The 22,753-nt window shown below is 51.9% G+C and overlaps 1 protein-coding gene across 1 annotated transcript in view; it reads left to right on the top strand.

Moving 5' to 3' along the window:
* LOC120046817 (putative sodium-coupled neutral amino acid transporter 10) overlaps positions 1–22,753 on the top strand; it is a 69,778-nt gene that overhangs the window by 5,717 nt on the left and 41,308 nt on the right. Inside the window, exons 4-6 of the mRNA XM_038992352.1 lie at positions 8,519–8,612; positions 18,411–18,554; positions 21,593–21,717. Of these exons, the coding sequence (XP_038848280.1) occupies positions 8,519–8,612; positions 18,411–18,554; positions 21,593–21,717 (363 nt within the window). The remainder of the gene's footprint in view (positions 1–8,518; positions 8,613–18,410; positions 18,555–21,592; positions 21,718–22,753) is intronic.

The following is a 22,753-nucleotide window of genomic DNA, read 5'->3' as shown; positions in this document are numbered from 1 at the left end:
TTTGTAAAACACCAAAAAACGATGTCCGGAAAAGACCAAAAAAAGCATTACATTGGCTTTATTAGTCCTGATTCCTGTGACTAATCAATTTGGCTATTGAAGCAGGAGCCTATTTACACAGCGGGAAATGCAGAAGTATTTTATTTTTCACTATGATCAGCTTGTCAAAAATGTACTGATACAAACTTGAAACCACTGATCATGACAATCGGGTGAAAATCCTGGACAACAGTTGTGATTGTCCATTCCATAATGTCCATTTTACTTTGACCTGTCCTGTTTTTAGGATATGTTGCTTTGTTAACATAAGCGTACCAGTGAGTCACTTATCCGCAAAACACCAGTCTCAACATCAACACGGAAGAGGCAACTCCGGGATGCTGGCCTTCTAGGCAGAGTTGCAAAGAAAAAGCCATATCTCAGACTGGCCAATAAAAATAAAAGATTAAGATGGGCAAAAGAACACAGACACTGGACAGAGGAACTCTGCCTAGAAGGCCAGCATCCCGGAGTCGCCTCTTCACTGTTGACGTTGAGACTAGAGGTCGACCGATTATGATTTTTCAACACCGATACCGAAAACGCAGATACAGATTAATCGAGCAATTTTATTTATTATTTATTTATTTGTAATAATGACAATTACAACAATACTGAATGAACACTTTTATTTTAACTTAATATAATACATCAATAAAATCAATTTAGCCTCAAATAAATAATGAAACATGTTCAATTTGGTTTAAATAATGCAAAAACAGTGTTGGAGAAGAAAGTAAAAGTGCAATATGTGCCATGTAAGAAAGCTAACGTTTAAGTTCCTTGCTCAGAACATGAGAACATATGAAAGCTGGTGGTTCCTTTTAACATGAGTCTTCAATATTCCCAGGTAAGAAGTTTTAGGTTGTAGTTATTATAGGAATTATAGGACTATTTATCTCTGTACCATTTGTACTTCATATACCTTTAACTATTGGATGTTCTTATAGGCACTTTAGTATTGCCAGTGTAACAGTATAGCTTCCGTCCCTCTCCTCGCCCCTACCTGGGCTCGAACCAGGAACACATCGAAAACAGCCACCCTCGAAGCATCGTTATCCATTGCTCCACAAATGCCGCGGCCCTTGCAGAGCAAGGGGAACAACTACTTCAAGGTCTCAGAGCGAGTGTCGTCACCGATTGAAACGCTATTAGCGCGCACCCCGCTAACTAGCTAGCCATTTCACATCGGTTAACCAGCCTAATCTTGGGAGTTGATAGGCTTGAAGTCATAAACAGCTCAATGGTTGAAGCACAACGAAGAGCTGCTGGCAAACGCACGAAAGTGCTGTTTGAATGAATGCTTACGAGCCTGCTGCTGCCTACCATCGCTCAGTCAGACTGCTCTATCAAATCATAGACTTAATTATAACATAATAACACACAGAAATACAAGCCGTAGGTCGTTAATATGGTCAAATCCGGAAACTATCATTTCGAAAACAAAACGTTCATTCTTTCAGTGAAATACGGAACCGTTCCGTATTTTATCTAACGGGTGGCATCCCTAAGTCTAAATATTGCTGTTACATTGTACAACCTTCAATGTTATGTCAGAATTATGTACAATTCTGGCAAATTAATTATGGTCTTTGTTAGGAATAAATGGTCTTCACACAGTTCGCAACGAGCCAGGCGGCCCAAACTGCTGCATATACCCTGACTGCTTGCATTGAACGCAAGAGAAGTGACACAATTTCCCTAGTTAAAACTTCTTATGGCTGCAATCCCGGTAACGGGATAATATGACAACAGCCAGTGAAAGTGCAGGGCGCCAAATTCAAAACAACAGAAATCTCATAATTAAAATTCCTCAGACAAACATGTTTCTTATACCATTTTAAAGGTAGTCTTGTTGTTAATCCCACCAAAGTGTCCGATTTCAAATATGCTTTTCAGCGAAAGCACTACAAACGATTATGTTAGGTCACACCAAACCACAATAAGCACAGCCATTTTTCCAGCGAAAGATAGCAGTCACAAAAAGCAGAAATATAGCTCAAATTAATCACTAACTGTAGTATCCTTAAAGGCTTCTTAGAGTTACGACTCATGAGACTTAAGTACGGTTTAGTATTAATTGTAACTAAGAATTACATTCTCTTGTGCACCTGGCTTAAACTACCTGAAGCTTTCTTAATCATAGTTAAATAGGCAGACATAGGAAATAGCTACGGATAGCGGGAAGCAAACCCCCGTCTTGAGTCAATACTGCCATCTATTGGTAAACATAAATATACCAGGTTACTACATTCCCCCCCTTTAAAGCTAATAACCCAATTTAATTCGTTTCTGAGCTATGCTATTTTCTTATTTACATTTTTTCAAAAATGATCTCCTTTAGGATCTGAAAAAGTCTGGCGGACGTCTCTCTCTAATAGAGCGTCTCAGAGGTGGTGTAGCTGGTGCCACCAGATCTTCACCCCTTGATGGTGAAACAAAGTCCTTTTGTGGAGACTTCACAGGAGGAGGTCGTCCCGGACTGGTGGTCTCAGGAAGTTGAGCATTGTTGGTCTCAGGTGGTTTGTCCAACTGCAACTCTGGGGAACGTTCCAATGTCCTGTCCTGCTCGTTTAAGAATTGATCCAGATCTCCGGATGGAACTGGAATTCGAGCTTGGATCTGATCCACGTGTCTCCTTAGTCTTTGTCCACTTCCGATGATCACAGTATAAGATACTGGTCCTGAGCAATCCTCAATGGTAGCTGGAATCCATTTAGGACCAAACCCATAGTTTCTTGTATAGACATCATCTCCAGGTGAGAAACTTCTGAGTTTGGCTCGGGTGTCATGATTCCATTTTTGACTCCATTGCTTTTGTTTTATTTTCAGGTCTGGTCTGATGAGATCCAAGGTTGACCTTAACCTCCTTGACATCAACATTTCTGCAGGTGACAACCCAGTCGTAGCTTGAGGAGTAATCCTGTAGCTTAACAAGAATCTTGACACCTTTGTTTCAGTGCTGGGCCCTTGCATCTTCCTCATCCCCTCCTTCAAGGTCTGAACCGCACGTTCTGCTAATCCGTTTGAAGATGGGTGAAAAGGGGCCGACGTTACGTGCTGAATTCCATTTTGTTTCATGAAACTTGTGAATTCAGTGCTTGTAAAACAAGTAGCATTGTCACTAACCAACATTTGAGGCAATCCCATAACACTGAAGCTTTGTCTTAACTTCTCAATCGTAGCGTACGATGTTGACGTGTTCATGGGTTAAACATCCATCCACTTTGAGTGAGAATCAATCAGCACAAGGAACATTTTTCCTAGGAAAGGTCCAGCGTAGTCCACATGTAGTCGTGTCCATGGTTTTTCTGGCCATTCCCATGGATGTAATGGCGGGTTTTCTAATGATCAATTAGCCTTTTTAAAATGATGAACTTGGATTAGCTAACACAACGTGCCATTGGAACGCAGGAGCGATGGTTCATGATAATGGGCCTCTGTACGCCTGTACATCAATTTCTAAGTGACCCCAAACTTTTGAACGGTTGTGTGTGTGTAATAATATATTCTATTTATATATTATAAATATTGCTACTAGAGGTCGACCGATTTAATCAGAATGGCCGGTTAATTAGGGCCGATTTCAAGTTTTCATAACAATCGGAAATCGCTATTTTTGGACACCAATTTGGCCGATTTATTTATTTATTTATTATTCTTTCTTTTTTTTACACCTTTATTTAACTAGGCAAGTCAGTTAAGAACACATTCTTATTTTCAATGACGGCCTAGGAACGGTGGGGTAACTGCCTTGTTCAGGGGCAGAACGACAGATTTTTACCTTGTCAGCTTGGGGATTCAATCTTGCAACCTTACGGTTAACTAGTCCAACGCTCTAACCACCTGCCTTACATTGCACTCCACGAGGAGCCTGCCTGTTACGCGAATGCAGTAAGAAGCCAAGGTAAGTTGCTAGCTGGCATTAAACTTATCTTATAAAAAACAAATCAATCAATCAATCATAATCACTAGTTAACTACATATGGTTGATGATATTACTAGTTTTTCTAGCGTGTCCTGCGTTGCATATAATCGATGCGGTGCACATTCGCGAAAAATGACTGTCGTTGCACCAACGTGTACCTAACCATAAACATCAATGCCTTTCTTAAAATCAATACACAAGTATATATTTTTTAAACCTGCATATTTAGATAATATTGCCTGCTAACATGAATTTCTTTTAACTAGGGAAATTGTGTCACTTCTCTTGCAACAGAGTCAGGGTATATGCAGCAGTCTGGGCCGCCTGGCTCGTTGCGAACTGTGTGAAGACTATTTCTTCCTAACAAAGACAGCCAACTTCACCAAACGGGATGATTTAACAAAAGCACATTTGCGAAAAAAGCACAATCATTGCACGACTGTACCTAACCATAAACATCAATGCCTTTCTTAAAATCAATACACAGAAGTATATATTTTTAAACCTGCATATTTAGCTAAAAGAAATCCAGGTTAGCAGGCAATATTAACCAGGTGAAATTGTGTCACTTCTCTTGCATTCATTGCATGCAGAGTCAGGGTATATGCAACAGTTTGGGCCGCCTGGCTCGTTGCGAACTAATTTGCCAGAATTTTACGTAATTATGACATAACATTGAAGGTTGTGCAATGTAACAGGAATATTTAAACTTATGGATGCCACCCGTTAGATAAAATACGGAACGGTTCCGTATTTCACTGAAAGAATAAACGTTTTGTTTTCCAAATGATAGTTTCCGGATTCGACCATATTAATGACCTAAGGCTCGTATTTCTGTGTGTTATAATTAAGTCTATGATTTGATATTTGATAGAGCAGTCTGACTGAGCGATGGTAGGCAGCAGCAGGCTCGTACGCATTCATTCAAACAGCACTTTCGTGCGTTTTGCCAGCAGCTCTTCGCAATGCTTCAAGCATTGAGCTGTTTATGACTTCAAGCCTATCAACTCCCGAGATTAGGCTGGTGTAACCGATGTGAAATGGCTAGCTAGTTAGCGGGGTGCGCGCTAATAGCGTTTCAATCGGTGACGTCACTCGCTCTGAGACTTGGAGTAGCTGTTCCCCTTGCTCAACCAGTCGACTAAATGGGGTCAGCACTAGTTGCGATGTACAGTGCATCCTGTTTCCCACATTTTGTTACGATACAGCCTTATTCTATAATTGATTAAATGTTTTTTTTTCTTCATCAATCAACACACAATACCCCACAATGAAAAAGCAAAAACATGTTTTTAGACATTTTTGCAAATTTATAAAAAACTTAAATATTTACAAAAGTGTTCAGACCCTTTGCTATGAGACTCGAAATTGAGCTCAGGTGCATCCTGTCTCCATTGATCATCCTTGAGATGTTTCTACAACTTGATTGGAGTCCACCTGTGGTAAATTCAATTGATTTGGAAAGGCACACACCTGTCAATGTAAAGTCCCACAGTTGACAGTGCATGTCAGAGCAAAAACCAAGCTATAACCAATTCCTAAACACGCTAGGAATTTTCCGTAGAGCTCTGAGACAGGATTGTGTTAAGGCACAGAACTGGGGTAGGATACTAAAAGATTTCTGCAGCATTGAAGGTCCCCAAGAACACAGTTCTTAGGGATAGCCCCCTTTTTTTCAATTTTGCCTAAATGACATACCCAAATCTAACTGCCTGTAGCAAGGATATTCATATTCTTTGTACCATTTGAAAGGAAACACTTTGAAGTTTGTGGAAATGTGAATTGAATGTAGGAGAATATAACAGCCTAGATCTGGTAGAAGAAAATACAAAGAAAAAGAACACGTTTTTTTCTTCTTCTACCACCACCTTTGAAATGCAAGAGAAAGGTCCCAGTTCCAGTCATCACTCTGGTTGTAATTCCGATGGTGTCCACAAGATGGCAGCAGTGTATGCAAAGTTTCAGATGGATAACTTGAAGTATGAGCTACATGACATTTAGTGTGAAGTCACCCAGGTACATTTGGGCAGATAGTCAAGGAGACATTTGTATTCATATTACATTTTTCTGCAAGAATATCGTCAAATCTGTATACTTGGACTTTGATTTAGCTTTTCCAGTATTAGTAGCCATATTATAAGTTCAACATTTGCAAAACAACCAGTTTTCATAACCTCATAACTCTGAATATTCTTGCAATTTTTGTCCGAAAGGAAAAAGCATGCTGTCGTACAAGGTTAGTAACTACATTTTACGACATATACAGGGTTTCCAGATAGCCAACGAGCCGGGCTTTACGGGAGTATCTAGCTAGCTTTGTTTGACCCCAATTGGTGCTTATTTGACAAAGTTAGTCGTTCAAGTGAAGACCGCCCGCGTCATCGGCCATGAAGGCGTCGCTCTCTGACCAAATATGGTGTCCTATAGGATATACTACACCCCTAATGATATAGTGAAGTCTGGTTACGTTCTAGGATCTCTGAGGAAAACATACGAACATGATTTGGCTGGTTGAAACAACGTTTAGGGTTAGATTTTCACAGATTCCTTTCTTTGCAAATTGAATGAGTGGACATACAAAATCGATTGTGCATGGTATATGAACCTTTTTAGGATATGAAAAAGGAGTTTATCTAACAAAACGACACTTCTTTTTATCTCTGGAACCCTTTGGATGATAAATCAGAGCAAGACTTTAGAATGTAAGTACGTATGTTTTCGCAGTAATAGCTACTGTAAATTGGACAGTGCAGTTATATTAACAAGAATTTAAGCTTTTAGCTGAAATAAGACACTTATAGGTACCGACATTTGTTGTTTCTCTAAAATCTGCGATCATGAGGCGCAGCATGATTTACAACTGTCCCATTGACGGGACGCCTATCCCTAAGTTAAATGGAAGAAGTTTGGAACCATCAAGACTCTTCCTAGAGCTGGCCGCCCGGCCAAACTGAGCAATCGGGGGAGAAGGGCCTTGGTCAGGGATGTGACCAAGAACCCGATGGTCACTCTGACAGAGCTCTAGAGTTCCTCTGTGGAGATGGGAGATCCTTCCAGAAGGACAACCATCTCTAAAGCACTTCATCAATTAGGTCTTTATGGTAGTGGCCAGACGGAAGGCACTCCTCAGTAAAAGGCACATGACAGCCTGCTTGGAGTTTGCCAGAAGGCACCTAATGGAATCTCAGACCATGAGAAACAAGATTCTCTGGTCTGATGAAACCAAGATTGAACACTTTGGCCTGAATTGCAATTGCAACACCTAGAGAGAACCTGGCACCATCCCTATGATGAAGCATGGTGGTGGCAGCATCATGTTGTGGGGATGTTTTTCAGTGGCAGGGACTGTGAGACTAGTCAGGATTGAGGGAAAGATGAACGGAGCAAAGTACAGAGAGATCCTTGAGAAAAACCTGCTCCAGAGCGCTCAGGACCTCAGACTGAGGTAAAGGTTCACCTTCCAACAGGACAACGACCCTAAGCACACAGCCAAGACAACGCAGGAGTGGCTTCGTGACAAGTCTCTGAATATTCTTGAGTGGCCCAGCCAGAACCCGGACTTGAACCCGATCGAGCATCTCTGGAGAGACCTGAAAATATCTGTGCAGCAACGCTCCCAATCCAACCTGACAGAGTGTGAGAGGATCTGCAGAGAAGAATGGGAGAAACTCCACAAATACAGGTGTGCCAAGCTTGTGGCGTCATACCCAAGAAGACTCAAGGCTGTAATCGCTGCCAAAGGTGCGTCAACAAAATACTTTGTAAAGGGTCTGAATACTCATGTAAATGTGATATTTCAGGGCCTCCCAAGTGGTGCAGTGGTCTTAGGCATCACAGTGCTAGTTGTGCCACTAGAGATCCTGGTTCAAGTGCAGGCTCTGTCACAGCCTGCCGCGACTGGGAGACCCATGGGGTGGCGCACAATTGGCCCAGCGTCGTCCGGGTTAGGGGAGGGTTTGGCCAGCAGGGATGTTCCTGTGTCATCGCACACTAGCGACTACTGTGGCGGGCCGGGCGCAATGCACGCTGACATGGTCGCCAGGTTTACGTTGTTTCCTCCGACACATTGGTGCGGCTAGCTTCCAGGTTAAGCGGGCGTTGTGTCAAGAAGTGCGGCTTGGCTGGGTTGTGTTTCGTAGAACACACGGCTCTCGACCTTCGCCTCTCCTGAGTCCGTACGGGAGTTGCAGCGATGGGACAGGACTGTAACTAACAATTGGATACCGTGAAATTGGGGGGGGGGGGGGGGGGAAGTTGTGTAAAAAGAAAATTAAAAAAATTGTATTTCATTTTTTTCTTTTTATAAATTTGCGAAAATGTATGAAAACCTGTCATTGTAGATTGATTACATTTTTTTTCTTCCCCCTCATCAATTTTAGAATAAGGCTGTAACAAAATGTGGAAAAAGTCAAGGGGTCTGAATACTTCCTGAATGCACTGTATATCTTGTGTCTTTAGAGCCTCGCTATTGTCTGAATGTCTCTCCCACTTCGTCCCCTCTCTCTTCTGGTCTCTCTTTCTGTCTCTGTCTCTCTCTCTTTCTCTCTACAGTATGATAGGTCTGATGTTGGGGACATGTATTGCCTTCTATGTCGTCATCGCTGACCTGGGCTCTAATTTCTTTGCCCCGTTTTTGGGCCTACCGGTAGGAGTCATGAGTTTTGAGTTACAGAATACAATCAGAGAATAGAATCCCTTTTTCCGTAACCTAGTTTACATATGAACAGCACATCATAAATCACCTGCATATAGACAAATTAGAATGTCATCATAAACAATACATAAACATTCATAAATGCTCTGATTGGATGTACACTCTCAGAACTGACCGTGTGATATGATTGGTCTGATTAGTTTCCTGTCCCACCCTCCCCAGGGCTGAGTTCAGCACCAAAAAATGTATTTGTTCAATTAGACAGAAACGGTGCTGTACTTAACTACCAGTTGAAAAACTGGGAGGTTGTAGCTTGGGGAACGCTTCCATTTACGTACTTCACTCATTACTTTAGGCCACACCCAGCCACGCCCAGCCATCACCCAGCCACACCCAGCCATCACCCAGCCACACCTTACCATCACCCAGCCACATCTTACCATCACCCAGCCACACCTTACCATCACCCAGCCACACCTTACCATCACCCAGCCACACCTTGCCATCACCCAGCCACACCTTGCCATCACCCAGCCACACCTTGCCATCACCCAGCCACACCTCGCCATCACCCAGCCACACCTCGCCATCACCCAGCCACACCTCGCCATCACCCAGCCACACCTCGCCATCACCCAGCCACACCTCGCCATCACCCAGCCACACCTCGCCATCACCCAGCCACACCTCGCCATCACCCAGCCACACCTCGCCATCACCCAGCCATACCTAGCCATCACCCAGCCATACCTAGCCATCACCCAGCCATACCTAGCCATCACCCAGCCATACCTAGCCATCACCCAGCCATACCTAGCCATCACCCAGCCATCACCCAGCCACACCCAGCCACACCCAGCCACACCCAGCCATCACCCAGCCATCACCCAGCCATCACCCAGCCATCACCCAACCACACCCAGCCATCACCCAGCCATCACCCAGCCACACCCAGCCATCACCCAGCCACACCCAGCCATCACCCAGGCACACCCAGCCACACCCAACCACACCTCGCCATCACCCAGCCACACCTGGCCATCACCAAGGCACACCCAGCCACACCCAGCCACACCTCGGCATCACCCAGCCACACCTCGGCATCACCCAGCCACACCTCGGCATCACCCAGCCACACCTCGCCATCACCCAGCCACACCTCGCCATCACCCAGCCACACCTCGCCATCACCCAGCCACACCTCGCCATCACCCAGCCACACCTCGCCATCACCCAGCCACACCTCGCCATCACCCAGCCACACCTCGCCATCACCCAGCCACACCTCGCCACACCTTGCCATCACCCAGCCACACCTTGCCATCACCCAGCCACACCCTGCCATCACCTCGCCATCACCCAGCCATACCTAGCCATCACCCAGCCATACCTAGCCATCACCCAGCCATACCTAGCCATCACCCAGCCATACCTAGCCATCACCCAGCCACACCCAGCCATCACCCAGCCACACCCAGCCATCACCCAGCCACACCTCGCCATCACCCAGCCACACCCAGCCATCACCCAGCCACACCCAGCCATCACCCAGCCACACCCAGCCACACCCAGCCATCACCCAACCACACCCAGCCATCATCCAACCACACCCAGCCATCACCCAACCACACCCAGCCATCACCCAGGCACACCCAGCCACACCCAACCACACCTCGCCATCACCCAGCCACACCTTGCCATCACCAAGGCACACCCAGCCACACCTCGGCATCACCCAGCCACACCTCGGCATCACCCAGCCACACCTCGGCATCACCCAGCCACACCTCGCCATCACCCAGCCACACCTCGCCATCACCCAGCCACACCTCGCCATCACCCAGCCACACCTAGCCATCACCCAGCCATACCTAGCCATCACCCAGCCACACCCAGCCATCACCCAACCACACCCAGCCATCACCCAGCCATCACCCAGCCACACCCAGCCACACCCAGCCATCACCCAGGCACACCCAGCCACACCTCGCCATCACCAAGGCACACCCAGCCACACCCAGCCACACCCAGCCACACTCAGCCACACCCAGCCACACTCAGCCACACCCATCCACACCTCGCCATCACCTCGCCACACCTCGCCACACCTCGCCACACCCAGCCATCACCCAGCCATCACCCAGCCATCACCCAGCCACACCCAGCCATCACCCAGCCATCACCCAGCCACACCCAGCCACACCTGGCCATCACCCAGCCACACCTGGCCATCACCCAGCCATCACCCAGCCATCACCCAGCCATCACCCAGCCATCACCCAGCCACACCCAGCCATCACCCAGCCACACCCAGCCATCACCCAGCCATCACCCAGCCACACCTGGCCATCACCCAGCCATCACCCAGCCACACCCAGCCACACCCAGCCATCACCCAGGCACACCCAGCCACACCTCGCCATCACCAAGGCACACCCAGCCACACCCAGCCACACCCAGCCACACTCAGCCACACTCAGCCACACCCAGCCACACTCAGCCACACCCATCCACACCTCGCCATCACCTCGCCATCACCTCGCCACACCTCGCCACACCTCGCCACACCCAGCCATCACCCAGCCATCACCCAGCCATCACCCAGCCACACCCAGCCATCACCCAGCCACACCCAGCCACACCCGGCCATCACCCAGCCACACCCGGCCATCACCCAGCCACACCCGGCCATCACCCAGCCACACCCAGCCATCACCCAGCCACACCCAGCCATCACCCAGCCACACCCAGCCATCACCCAGCCACACCCAGCCACACCTCGCCATCACCCAGCCACACCCAGCCACACCTTCACCATCACCTCGGCACACCCAGCCATCACCCAGCCATCACCCAGCCATCACCCAGCCACACCCAGCCACACCCAGCCATCACCCAGCCACACCTCGCCATCACCCAGCCACACCTGGCCATCACCCAGCCATCACCCAGCCATCACCCAGCCACACCCAGCCACACCCAGCCATCACCCAGGCACACCCAGCCACACCTCGCCATCACCAAGGCACACCCAGCCACACCCAGCCACACCCAGCCACACTCAGCCACACTCAGCCACACCCAGCCACACTCAGCCACACCCATCCACACCTCGCCATCACCTCGCCATCACCTCGCCACACCTCGCCACACCTCGCCACACCCAGCCATCACCCAGCCATCACCCAGCCACACCCAGCCATCACCCAGCCACACCCAGCCACACCCGGCCATCACCCAGCCACACCCGGCCATCACCCAGCCACACCTGGCCATCACCCAGCCACACCTGGCCATCACCCAGCCACACCCAGCCATCACCCAGCCACACCCAGCCATCACCCAGCCACACCCAGCCATCACCCAGCCACACCCAGCCACACCCAGCCACACCTCGCCATCACCCAGCCACACCCAGCCACACCTTCACCATCACCTCGGCACACCCAGCCATCACCCAGCCATCACCCAGCCATCACCCAGCCACACCCAGCCATCACCCAGCCACACCCAGCCATCACCCAGCCACACCTCGCCATCACCCAGCCACACCCAGCCATCACCCAGCCACACTTCGCCATCACCCAGCCACACTTCGCCATCACCCAGCCACACCCAGCCACACCCAGCCACACCCAGCCACACCTCGCCATCACCCAGCCACACCTCGCCATCACCCAACCACACCCAGCCACACCTCGCCATCACCCAACCACACCCAACCACACCTCGCCATCACCAAGGCACACCCAGCCACACCCAGCCATCACCAAGGCACACCCAGCCACAACCCTCCATCACCAAGCCACACCTTGCCATCACCAAGGCACACCCAGCCACACCCAGCCACACCCAGCCATCACCCAGCCATCACCCAGCCATCACCCAGCCACACCCAGCCACACCCAGCCACACCCAGCCATCACCCAGCCATCACCCAACCACACCCAGCCATCACCAAGGCACACCCAGCCACACCCCTCCATCACCAAGGCACACCCAGCCATCACCCAGCCACACCCAGCCATCACCCAGCCACACCCAGCCATCACCTAGCCACACCTCGCCATCACCAAGGCACACCCAGCCACACCCAACCACACCTCGCCATCACCAAGGCACACCTCGCCATCACCCAACCACACCCAGCCACACCCAACCACAGCCCTCCATCACCCAGCCACACCTCGCCATCACCCAGCCACACCTCGCCATCACCCAGCCACACCTCGCCATCACCCAACCACACCCAGCCATCACCCAACCACACCCAGCCATCACCCAACCACACCCAGCCATCACCCAACCACACCCAGCCATCACCCAGCCATCACCCAGCCACACCCAGCCACACCCAACCACACCTTGCCATCACCCAGCCACACCTTGCCATCACCCAGCCACACCTTGCCATCACCCAGCCACACCTCGCCATCACCAAGGCATCACCCAGCCACACCTCGGCATCACCCAGCCACACCTCGGCATCACCCAGCCACACCTCGGCATCACCCAGCCACACCTCGCCATCACCCAGCCACACCTCGCCATCACCCAGCCACACCTCGCCATCACCCAGCCACACCTAGCCATCACCCAGCCATACCTAGCCATCACCCAGCCATCACCCAGCCACACCCAGCCATCACCCAGCCACACCCAGCCATCACCCAGCCACACCCAGCCATCACCCACCCACACCCAGCCATCACCCAACCACACCCAGCCACACCCAGCCATCACCCAGGCACACCCAGCCACACCCAGCCACACCTCACCATCACCAAGGCACACCCAGCCACACCTCACCATCACCAAGGCACACCCAGCCACACCTCGCCATCACCAAGGCACACCCAGCCACACCCCTCCATCACCAAGGCACACCCAGCCACACCCAGCCATCACCCAGCCATCACCCAGCCACACCCAGCCATCACCCAACCACACCCAGCCATCATCCAACCACACCCAGCCATCACCCAACCACACCCAGCCATCACCCAGGCACACCCAGCCACACCCAACCACACCTCGCCATCACCCAGCCACACCTTGCCATCACCAAGGCACACCCAGCCACACCCAGCCACACCTCGGCATCACCCAGCCACACCTCGGCATCACCCAGCCACACCTCGGCATCACCCAGCCACACCTCGCCATCACCCAGCCACACCTCGCCATCACCCAGCCACACCTCGCCATCACCCAGCCACACCTAGCCATCACCCAGCCATACCTAGCCATCACCCAGCCACACCCAGCCATCACCCAACCACACCCAGCCATCACCCAGCCATCACCCAGCCACACCCAGCCACACCCAGCCATCACCCAGGCACACCCAGCCACACCTCGCCATCACCAAGGCACACCCAGCCACACCCAGCCACACCCAGCCACACTCAGCCACACCCAGCCACACTCAGCCACACCCATCCACACCTCGCCATCACCTCGCCACACCTCGCCACACCTCGCCACACCCAGCCATCACCCAGCCATCACCCAGCCATCACCCAGCCACACCCAGCCATCACCCAGCCACACCCAGCCACACCTGGCCATCACCCAGCCACACCTGGCCATCACCCAGCCACACCTGGCCATCACCCAGCCATCACCCAGCCATCACCCAGCCATCACCCAGCCATCACCCAGCCACACCCAGCCATCACCCAGCCACACCCAGCCATCACCCAGCCATCACCCAGCCACACCTGGCCATCACCCAGCCATCACCCAGCCACACCCAGCCACACCCAGCCATCACCCAGGCACACCCAGCCACACCTCGCCATCACCAAGGCACACCCAGCCACACCCAGCCACACCCAGCCACACCCAGCCACACTCAGCCACACTCAGCCACACCCAGCCACACTCAGCCACACCCATCCACACCTCGCCATCACCTCGCCATCACCTCGCCACACCTCGCCACACCTCGCCACACCCAGCCATCACCCAGCCATCACCCAGCCATCACCCAGCCACACCCAGCCATCACCCAGCCACACCCAGCCACACCTGGCCATCACCCAGCCACACCTGGCCATCACCCAGCCACACCTGGCCATCACCCAGCCACACCCAGCCATCACCCAGCCACACCCAGCCATCACCCAGCCACACCCAGCCACACCCAGCCACACCCAGCCACACCTCGCCATCACCCAGCCACACCCAGCCACACCTTCACCATCACCTCGGCACACCCAGCCATCACCCAGCCATCACCCAGCCATCACCCAGCCACACCCAGCCATCACCCAGCCACACCCAGCCATCACCCAGCCACACCTCGCCATCACCCAGCCACACCCAGCCATCACCCAGCCACACTTCGCCATCACCCAGCCACACTTCGCCATCACCCAGCCACACCCAGCCACACCCAGCCACACCTCGCCATCACCCAGCCACACCTCGCCATCACCCAACCACACCCAGCCACACCTCGCCATCACCCAACCACACCCAACCACACCTCGCCATCACCAAGGCACACCCAGCCACACCCAGCCATCACCAAGGCACACCCAGCCACAACCCTCCATCACCAAGCCACACCTTGCCATCACCAAGGCACACCCAGCCACACCCAGCCACACCCAGCCATCACCCAGCCATCACCCAGCCACACCCAGCCACACCCAGCCACACCCAGCCATCACCCAGCCATCACCCAACCACACCCAGCCATCACCAAGGCACACCCAGCCACACCCCTCCATCACCAAGGCACACCCAGCCATCACCCAGCCACACCCAGCCATCACCCAGCCATCACCCAGCCACACCCAGCCATCACCCAGCCACACCTCGCCATCACCAAGGCACACCCAGCCACACCCAACCACACCTCGCCATCACCAAGGCACACCTCGCCATCACCCAACCACACCCAGCCACACCCAACCACAGCCCTCCATCACCCAGCCACACCTCGCCATCACCCAGCCACACCTCGCCATCACCCAGCCACACCTCGCCATCACCCAACCACACCCAGCCATCACCCAACCACACCCAGCCATCACCCAACCACACCCAGCCATCACCCAACCACACCCAGCCATCACCCAGCCATCACCCAGCCATCACCCAGCCACACCCAGCCACACCCAACCACACCTTGCCATCACCCAGCCACACCTTGCCATCACCCAGCCACACCTCGCCATCACCAAGGCATCACCCAGCCACACCTCGGCATCACCCAGCCACACCTCGGCATCACCCAGCCACACCTCGGCATCACCCAGCCACACCTCGGCATCACCCAGCCACACCTCGGCATCACCCAGCCACACCTCGCCATCACCCAGCCACACCTCGCCATCACCCAGCCACACCTCGGCATCACCCAGCCACACCTCGGCATCACCCAGCCACACCTCGGCATCACCCAGCCACACCTCGGCATCACCCAGCCACACCTCGCCATCACCCAGCCACACCTCGCCATCACCCAGCCACACCTCGCCATCACCCAGCCACACCTAGCCATCACCCAGCCATACCTAGCCATCACCCAGCCACACCCAGCCATCACCCAGCCACACCCAGCCATCACCCAGCCACACCCAGCCATCACCCAGCCACACCCAGCCATCACCCACCCACACCCAGCCATCACCCAACCACACCCAGCCACACCCAGCCATCACCCAGGCACACCCAGCCACACCCAGCCACACCTCACCATCACCAAGGCACACCCAGCCACACCTCACCATCACCAAGGCACACCCAGCCACACCCAGCCACACCTCGCCATCACCAAGGCACACCCAGCCACACCTTCACCATCACCTCGGCACACCCAGCCACACCCAGCCATCACCCAGCCACACCCAGCCATCACCCAGCCACACCCAACCACACCTCGCCATCACCAAGGCACACCCAGCCACACCCCTCCATCACCAAGGCACACCCAGCCACACCCAGCCATCACCCAGCCATCACCCAGCCACACCCAGCCATCACCCAGCCACACCCAACCACACCTCGCCATCACCAAGGCACACCCAGCCACACCCAACCACACCTCGCCATCACCAAGGCACACCTCGCCATCACCCAACCACACCCAGCCACACCCAACCACACCTTTCCATCACCAAGGCACACCCAGCCACACCTCGCCATCACCAAGGCACACCCAGCCACACCCAACCACACCTCACCATCACCCAGCCACACCTCGCCATCACCCAGCCACACCTCGCCATCACCCAACCACACCCAGCCACACCCAACCACAGCCCTCCATCACCCAGCCACACCTCGCCATCACCCAACCACACCCAGCCACACCCAACCACACCTCGCCATCACCAAGGCACACCTCACCATCACCAAGGCACACCCAGCCACACCCAACCACACCTCACCATCACCAAGGCACACCTCGCCATCACCAAGGCACACCCAGCCACACCCAACCACACCTCGCCATCACCAAGGCACACCTCGCCATCACCAAGGCACACCCAGCCACACCCAACCACACCTCACCATCACCAAGGCACACCTCGCCATCACCAAGGCACACCCAGCCACACCCAACCACACCTCGCCATCACCAAGGCACACCCAGCCACACCCAACCACACCTCGCCATCACCCAACCATCACCCAGCCACACCCAACCACAGCCCTCCATCACCCAACCATCACCCAGCCACACCCAACCACACCTCACCATCACCCAGCCACACCTCGCCATCACCAAGGCACACCCAGCCACACCCAACCACACCTCGCCATCACCCAACCACACCTCGCCATCACCCAACCATCACCCAGCCACACCCAGCCATCACCAAGGCACACCCAGCCATCGCCAAGGCACACCCAGCCACACCCAACCACACCTCGCCCACACCCAGCCATCACCCAGCCACACCCCTCCATCACCAAGGCACACCCAGCCACACCCAGCCACACCCAGCCACACCTCGCCATCACCCAGCCACACCTCGCCATCACCCAACCACACCCAGCCACACCTCGCCATCACCAAGGCACACCCAGCCACACCCAGCCATCACCAAGGCACACCCAGCCACAACCCTCCATCACTAAGCCACACCTTGCCATCACCAAGGCACACCCAGCCACACCCCTCCATCACCAAGGCTCACCAAGGCACACCCAGCCACACCCCTCCATCACCAAGGCACACCCAGCCACACCCCTCCATCACCAAGGCACACCCAGCCACACCCCTCCATCACCAAGGCACACCCAGCCACACCTCGCCATCACCAAGGCACACCCAGCCACACCTCGCCATCACCAAGGCACACCCAGCCACACCTCGCCATCACCAAGGCACACCCAGCCACACCTCGCCATCACCAAGGCACACCCAGCCACACCCCTCCATCACCAAGGCACACCCAGCCACACCCAGCCATCACCCAGCCATCACCCAGCCACACCCAGCCATCACCCAGCCACACCCAACCACACCTCGCCATCACCAAGGCACACCCAGCCACACCCAACCACACCTCGCCATCACCCAACCACACCTCGCCATCACCCAACCACACCCAACCACACCCAGCCACACCCAACAAAAGGAGCAATAATACCTCAAAGTCTATTCAAGAACGTAGAATAAGTTTTGGGGAAACGTGTCGTTCAGTACAAACCGTTCCACAACGTAGCAAACATTCAATTGAACATTTCCATGTACTGTTGCTGATTGGTTTGAACTGACTGTAAGTGTGATATGATTGGTTAGAGCTTGTGTCCCGCCCTCTGCAGGTGTCATTTGGTTTCCGTGTGCTGCTGCTGATTGTGGTGTCTCTGTTCATCGTGCTGCCTCTCAGTCTGCAGAGGAACCTGATGTCATCCATCCAGTCCTTCTCTGCCATGGCCCTCATGTTCTACACGTTCTTCATGTTCACGGTGAGACCAAAACCACACCGGGAAACGGGTAGGGGTACAGGACTGCCTGGTGTAAAAGAGGGTCCTGTTCAGATGGGGTAAATGTTCAGAGTTTTGCAAATAGAAATGTAACTCAATAGATGACTCATTCTTTCTAATACCAAGCTTGATGATGGTATGTGTTTGAACTTTCTTATCCTGTTTCACACTGACAGAATAATGGATGTGGACAGTGTGACTCCCTTGCCTTTTCTTTGACCCTATTGTGAAATTAATTGATTTTGGGAGTGTTTATTGTTGTTAATCTTATTGTCGCTGTCTATTTCTGTAGTGTTTTCACTGCTTACACAGTTAGCCTTTAGCACTGTTACTGTATTATAGTATAGCCTCGTAGTGCTATCCTGTGCTCTGCCCCAACCTCCTGTAGTAAAACCATGACATCTCTACTGAACACCACTGTGAGTTGGAGTACTGTGGTGTCGGGGATTAGAACCAGTCCCAGTCTTGGCCCCGACCACCGCCCAACCTGGTCCAGACCACTAACCCTCTAACTGTGATGTATCTTCCTTCCTCTCCTCCTTCCTTCTCTCTGTCACTGTCGTTCCTGACTCCTTCCCTTCCTTGCCGACACCTCCTTTCCAATTCTCTCTACCTTCCTCTCTGTGACTGTTTCTCTCTACCTTCCTCTCTGCGACTGTTTCTCTCTACCTTCCTCTCTGCGACTGTTTCTCTCTACCTTCCTCTCTGCGACTGTTTCTCTCTACCTTCCTCTCTGCGACTGTTTCTCTCTACCTTCCTCTCTGCGACTGTTTCTCTCTACCTTCCTCTCTGCGACTGTTTCTCTCTACCTTCCTCTCTGCGACTGTTTCTCTCTACCTTCCTCTCTGCGACTGTTTCTCTCTACCTTCCTCTCTGCGACTGTTTCTCTCTACCTTCCTCTCTGCGACTGTTTCTCTCTACCTTCCTCTCTGCGACTGTTTCTCTCTACCTTCCTCTCTTATGTTGCTGCTGACTGCTGTCTGGCTGGCTGCTGTAGATAGTCATGTCTTCTCTGCGTTACGGCCTGATCTCAGGCTCCTGGTTCGAGCGTGTGCATCTGTGGCGGGTCAGGGGCGTCATACAGTGCCTGCCCATTATCGCCACCACCTTCTGCTGTCACCCGTAAGTAACCATGGAAACGACCCTTGAAGTCCGACCTGGGGGAAGGTATCAACTCCAACGCTAAGGGGACGAAATTCAACTCTCACCCACTAATAGCCTCCTCCCTCTTAATCTCCAGTCCTCGCATTTCCATTTCCTGTCCCCTCTTCAAAGTTACTCTTTAGGTTGTTTGTGTTTCTGGTGTCTATGGTTTGGAGGCAATGGGGTTTACAGTTGTTGCTCAACCTTTGCCCCCCTCAACTACCATCTTCTGATGTGGAGGATGCTCTTGGAGCTCTCTCTCTCTGGTCCTCTGGAGCTGGATATGGGAAGCAGCTACACACCGTAAATGCCTTACCGATCAAAACATCTGCCCCTCAGAAATACATATTTCATTTCTTGATCAGTCTTTACATTCTGCGTTATAGTTTTTAGGGCTGCACGATATGGGCAAAAAAAATCGAATTGCGATTTGGGTAAACTGTTGGAATCATATAAATAGAATGATCATTCTAATTTTGTGGTTGGAATACGGTTTGGCATGACAGCGAATGGAAAAAGTAAGGGAGGAGATGATTGTGACAGAGTAGGAACCGAATGGTTGGTCAGTGTTTCCCATGTGACCCTTATTAGATGTATATACACTGAGTGTACAAAACATTATGCTCTTTCCATGAGACTGACCAGGTGAATACAGGTGAAAGCTATGATCCCTAATTGATGTCACTTGTTAAATCCACTTCAATCAGTGTAGATGAAGGGGAGGAGACAGGTTAAAGAAGGATTTTTAAGCCTTGAGACAATTGAGACATGGATTGTGTAAGTGTGTCATTCAGAGGGTGAATGGGCAAGACAAAATATTAAAGTGCCTTTGAACGGGGTATGGTAGTAGGTGTCCGGCACACTGATTTGTGTCAAGAACTGCAACGCTGCTGAGTTTTTCACGCTCAACAGTTTCCCGTGTGTATCAAGAATGGTACACCACCCAAAGGACATCCAGCCAACTTGACAACTGAGGGAAGCGTTGGAGTCAACATGGGCCAGCATCCCTGCGGAACGCAACAGTAGGGAGATGGTCTTAATGTTTTGTATACTCTGTGTACATGGGTACATTCAGACAAAGATTTTACAATGTTCTTCTCCTTTTCCTATCTGATGAAGAACAAGCTGTTGCACAAACAATGCTGGTATATTCCACCACTGGTATCGGCCTGTAGTAGAGGAGAAGTTTGCCCTATCTCAGTGGATTTAGCATACTTTTTTTTAACTTGGCAAGTCAGTTAAGAAATAAATCTTATTTACAATGATGGCCAAACCCGGATGACACTGGGCCAATTGCGCGCCGCCCTATGGGACTCCCAATCACGGCCGGATGTGATTCGAACCAGGGACTGTAGTGACGCCTCTTGCACTGAGATGCAGTGCCTTAGACCGCTGCGCCACTCGGGAGCCCAAGCATTAGGGACGAACATAAATTCTTTAGTCATATTTGCAGATTGCTAAGACCAACTAACTAGTGTTTTTCAAAGAGCAAGTTACACAAACAAACAGTATAATATAGAAAACTTGTATTTATATTAAGAAGCGAAGTGGAAAGCTGTTTGGTAATATCGCAGCCTCTTGTCATATGGATATTGCGCATGTCAATCCCGATTTAAAATGAAATGAATCGTGCAGCCCGTACTACTGGGCATTGGGCTTGTGTAAATGTCACAGAGAGGATGATGCTGACATCGGCACAGCATTATTAGAGCAGTTTTTATCAGCATGTCTTCTGTCTAATGGTTTTATTTTGTTCAAATTCATTTTCTCCAGTTCCTCCCCTTTTCATTCTTTCACTCATGATCAGACAGGAGCTTCTCTCCTCTTCCTCTTTTGGTTCATGCCGTAACTCCCCCTGCTCTCCCTCCCTCCCTCAGATGGTGCTGTTTTCATTCAAACGTGGGCTGCTCAGTGGCTTGTGGCTGGGGCGGGTCAGTATGGTGCGCTGGGACGGCATCCTTCGCTGCCTCCCTATCTGTGGCATGGCCTTCGCCTGTCAGTCGTAAGTACTTCCCAGTCCCTCTCCGCTTCCAGCGCATTAGTACGAATCGTATCCCGTAGCACGTATTGTATCCTGGTCCCTGAAAGGGTGATAGAACATGACCAGGATGTAGAGTCTAGAGACAGAACAATAATGGGTAGAATGGACATGATAGTTCAGGTGGTGGTCCATGCTGCACCTAATATGTTGAAATGTGCTAGTGACTGTAACTGTTCTGCTGGCAACAATTTCATTCAAAAAATTTGCAGACGTTTACTGACCCTGGCCATATTCAACGGGTGTTGCACGTTCTTAAATTCATCAGTAATTCTGCACTCTGGCACACTCAGATGAGAGTCCTCTGAAATTGGAGTAGATAGCCAGAGTAGATAGCCAGAGTAGATAGCCAGAGTAGATAGCCAGAGTGAATTTGCGATTGCACCCAAAGGCTATAGGGGTGGTTAGTCTGCAAGGGGATGGAGACAGAGTTTTTGGGTGGAGAGTTAGGGGGATGTTTGTAGGGGAGTTTGTTGATTTGCTGTTGCTTCACGCTTAACCAATCGGCTTCTTCATTCCCTGTCCTTTCCCCAGTTACAGCACTGTGTCCAGAAGTAGCTGTAAGTGGATCTGTCTAACAAAGTGCAGAATATTGTTTCGGTACGGATTTCAAGAGCTGCATTCTCGCCCCGGAAAATCTATTTTTTATTCCAACGTCATAGTTCGTGTGCTGGTTAGTTTGGCTGTTGAAGAGAAGCCTGAATACGAGATGTTGATTGGAGATCTTGAGGAGTAAAGTCTCCCCCCTCTACGGCATAATCCACCCACTCCTCTATCCCTCCCACCATCCTTCCCTCCTCCTTCACCTCCATCTGCATGCTCTGTCGCTGCCTCCTCTCTTCTGTCATCGCTGTGGTGCCTGGGCTGCAGAGGGGAAGGGGTGGGGATTCTGGTTGTGGTTAGGGGTGTGTTGGGGTTGGACTGGGTTGTGATTTTGGGGTTAACTTTGTTTGGTACGCGCACTGGAGGTTTGCATGTATGAAGTGTCTTTAATGAGTTT

This window comes from Salvelinus namaycush, chromosome 4 (assembly GCF_016432855.1).
Source record: "Salvelinus namaycush isolate Seneca chromosome 4, SaNama_1.0, whole genome shotgun sequence".
NCBI classification, from domain to species: domain Eukaryota; kingdom Metazoa; phylum Chordata; class Actinopteri; order Salmoniformes; family Salmonidae; genus Salvelinus; species Salvelinus namaycush.
The sequence above is the reverse complement of the archived record's forward strand: the minus strand, read 5'-3'. Positions and strand labels throughout refer to the sequence as shown.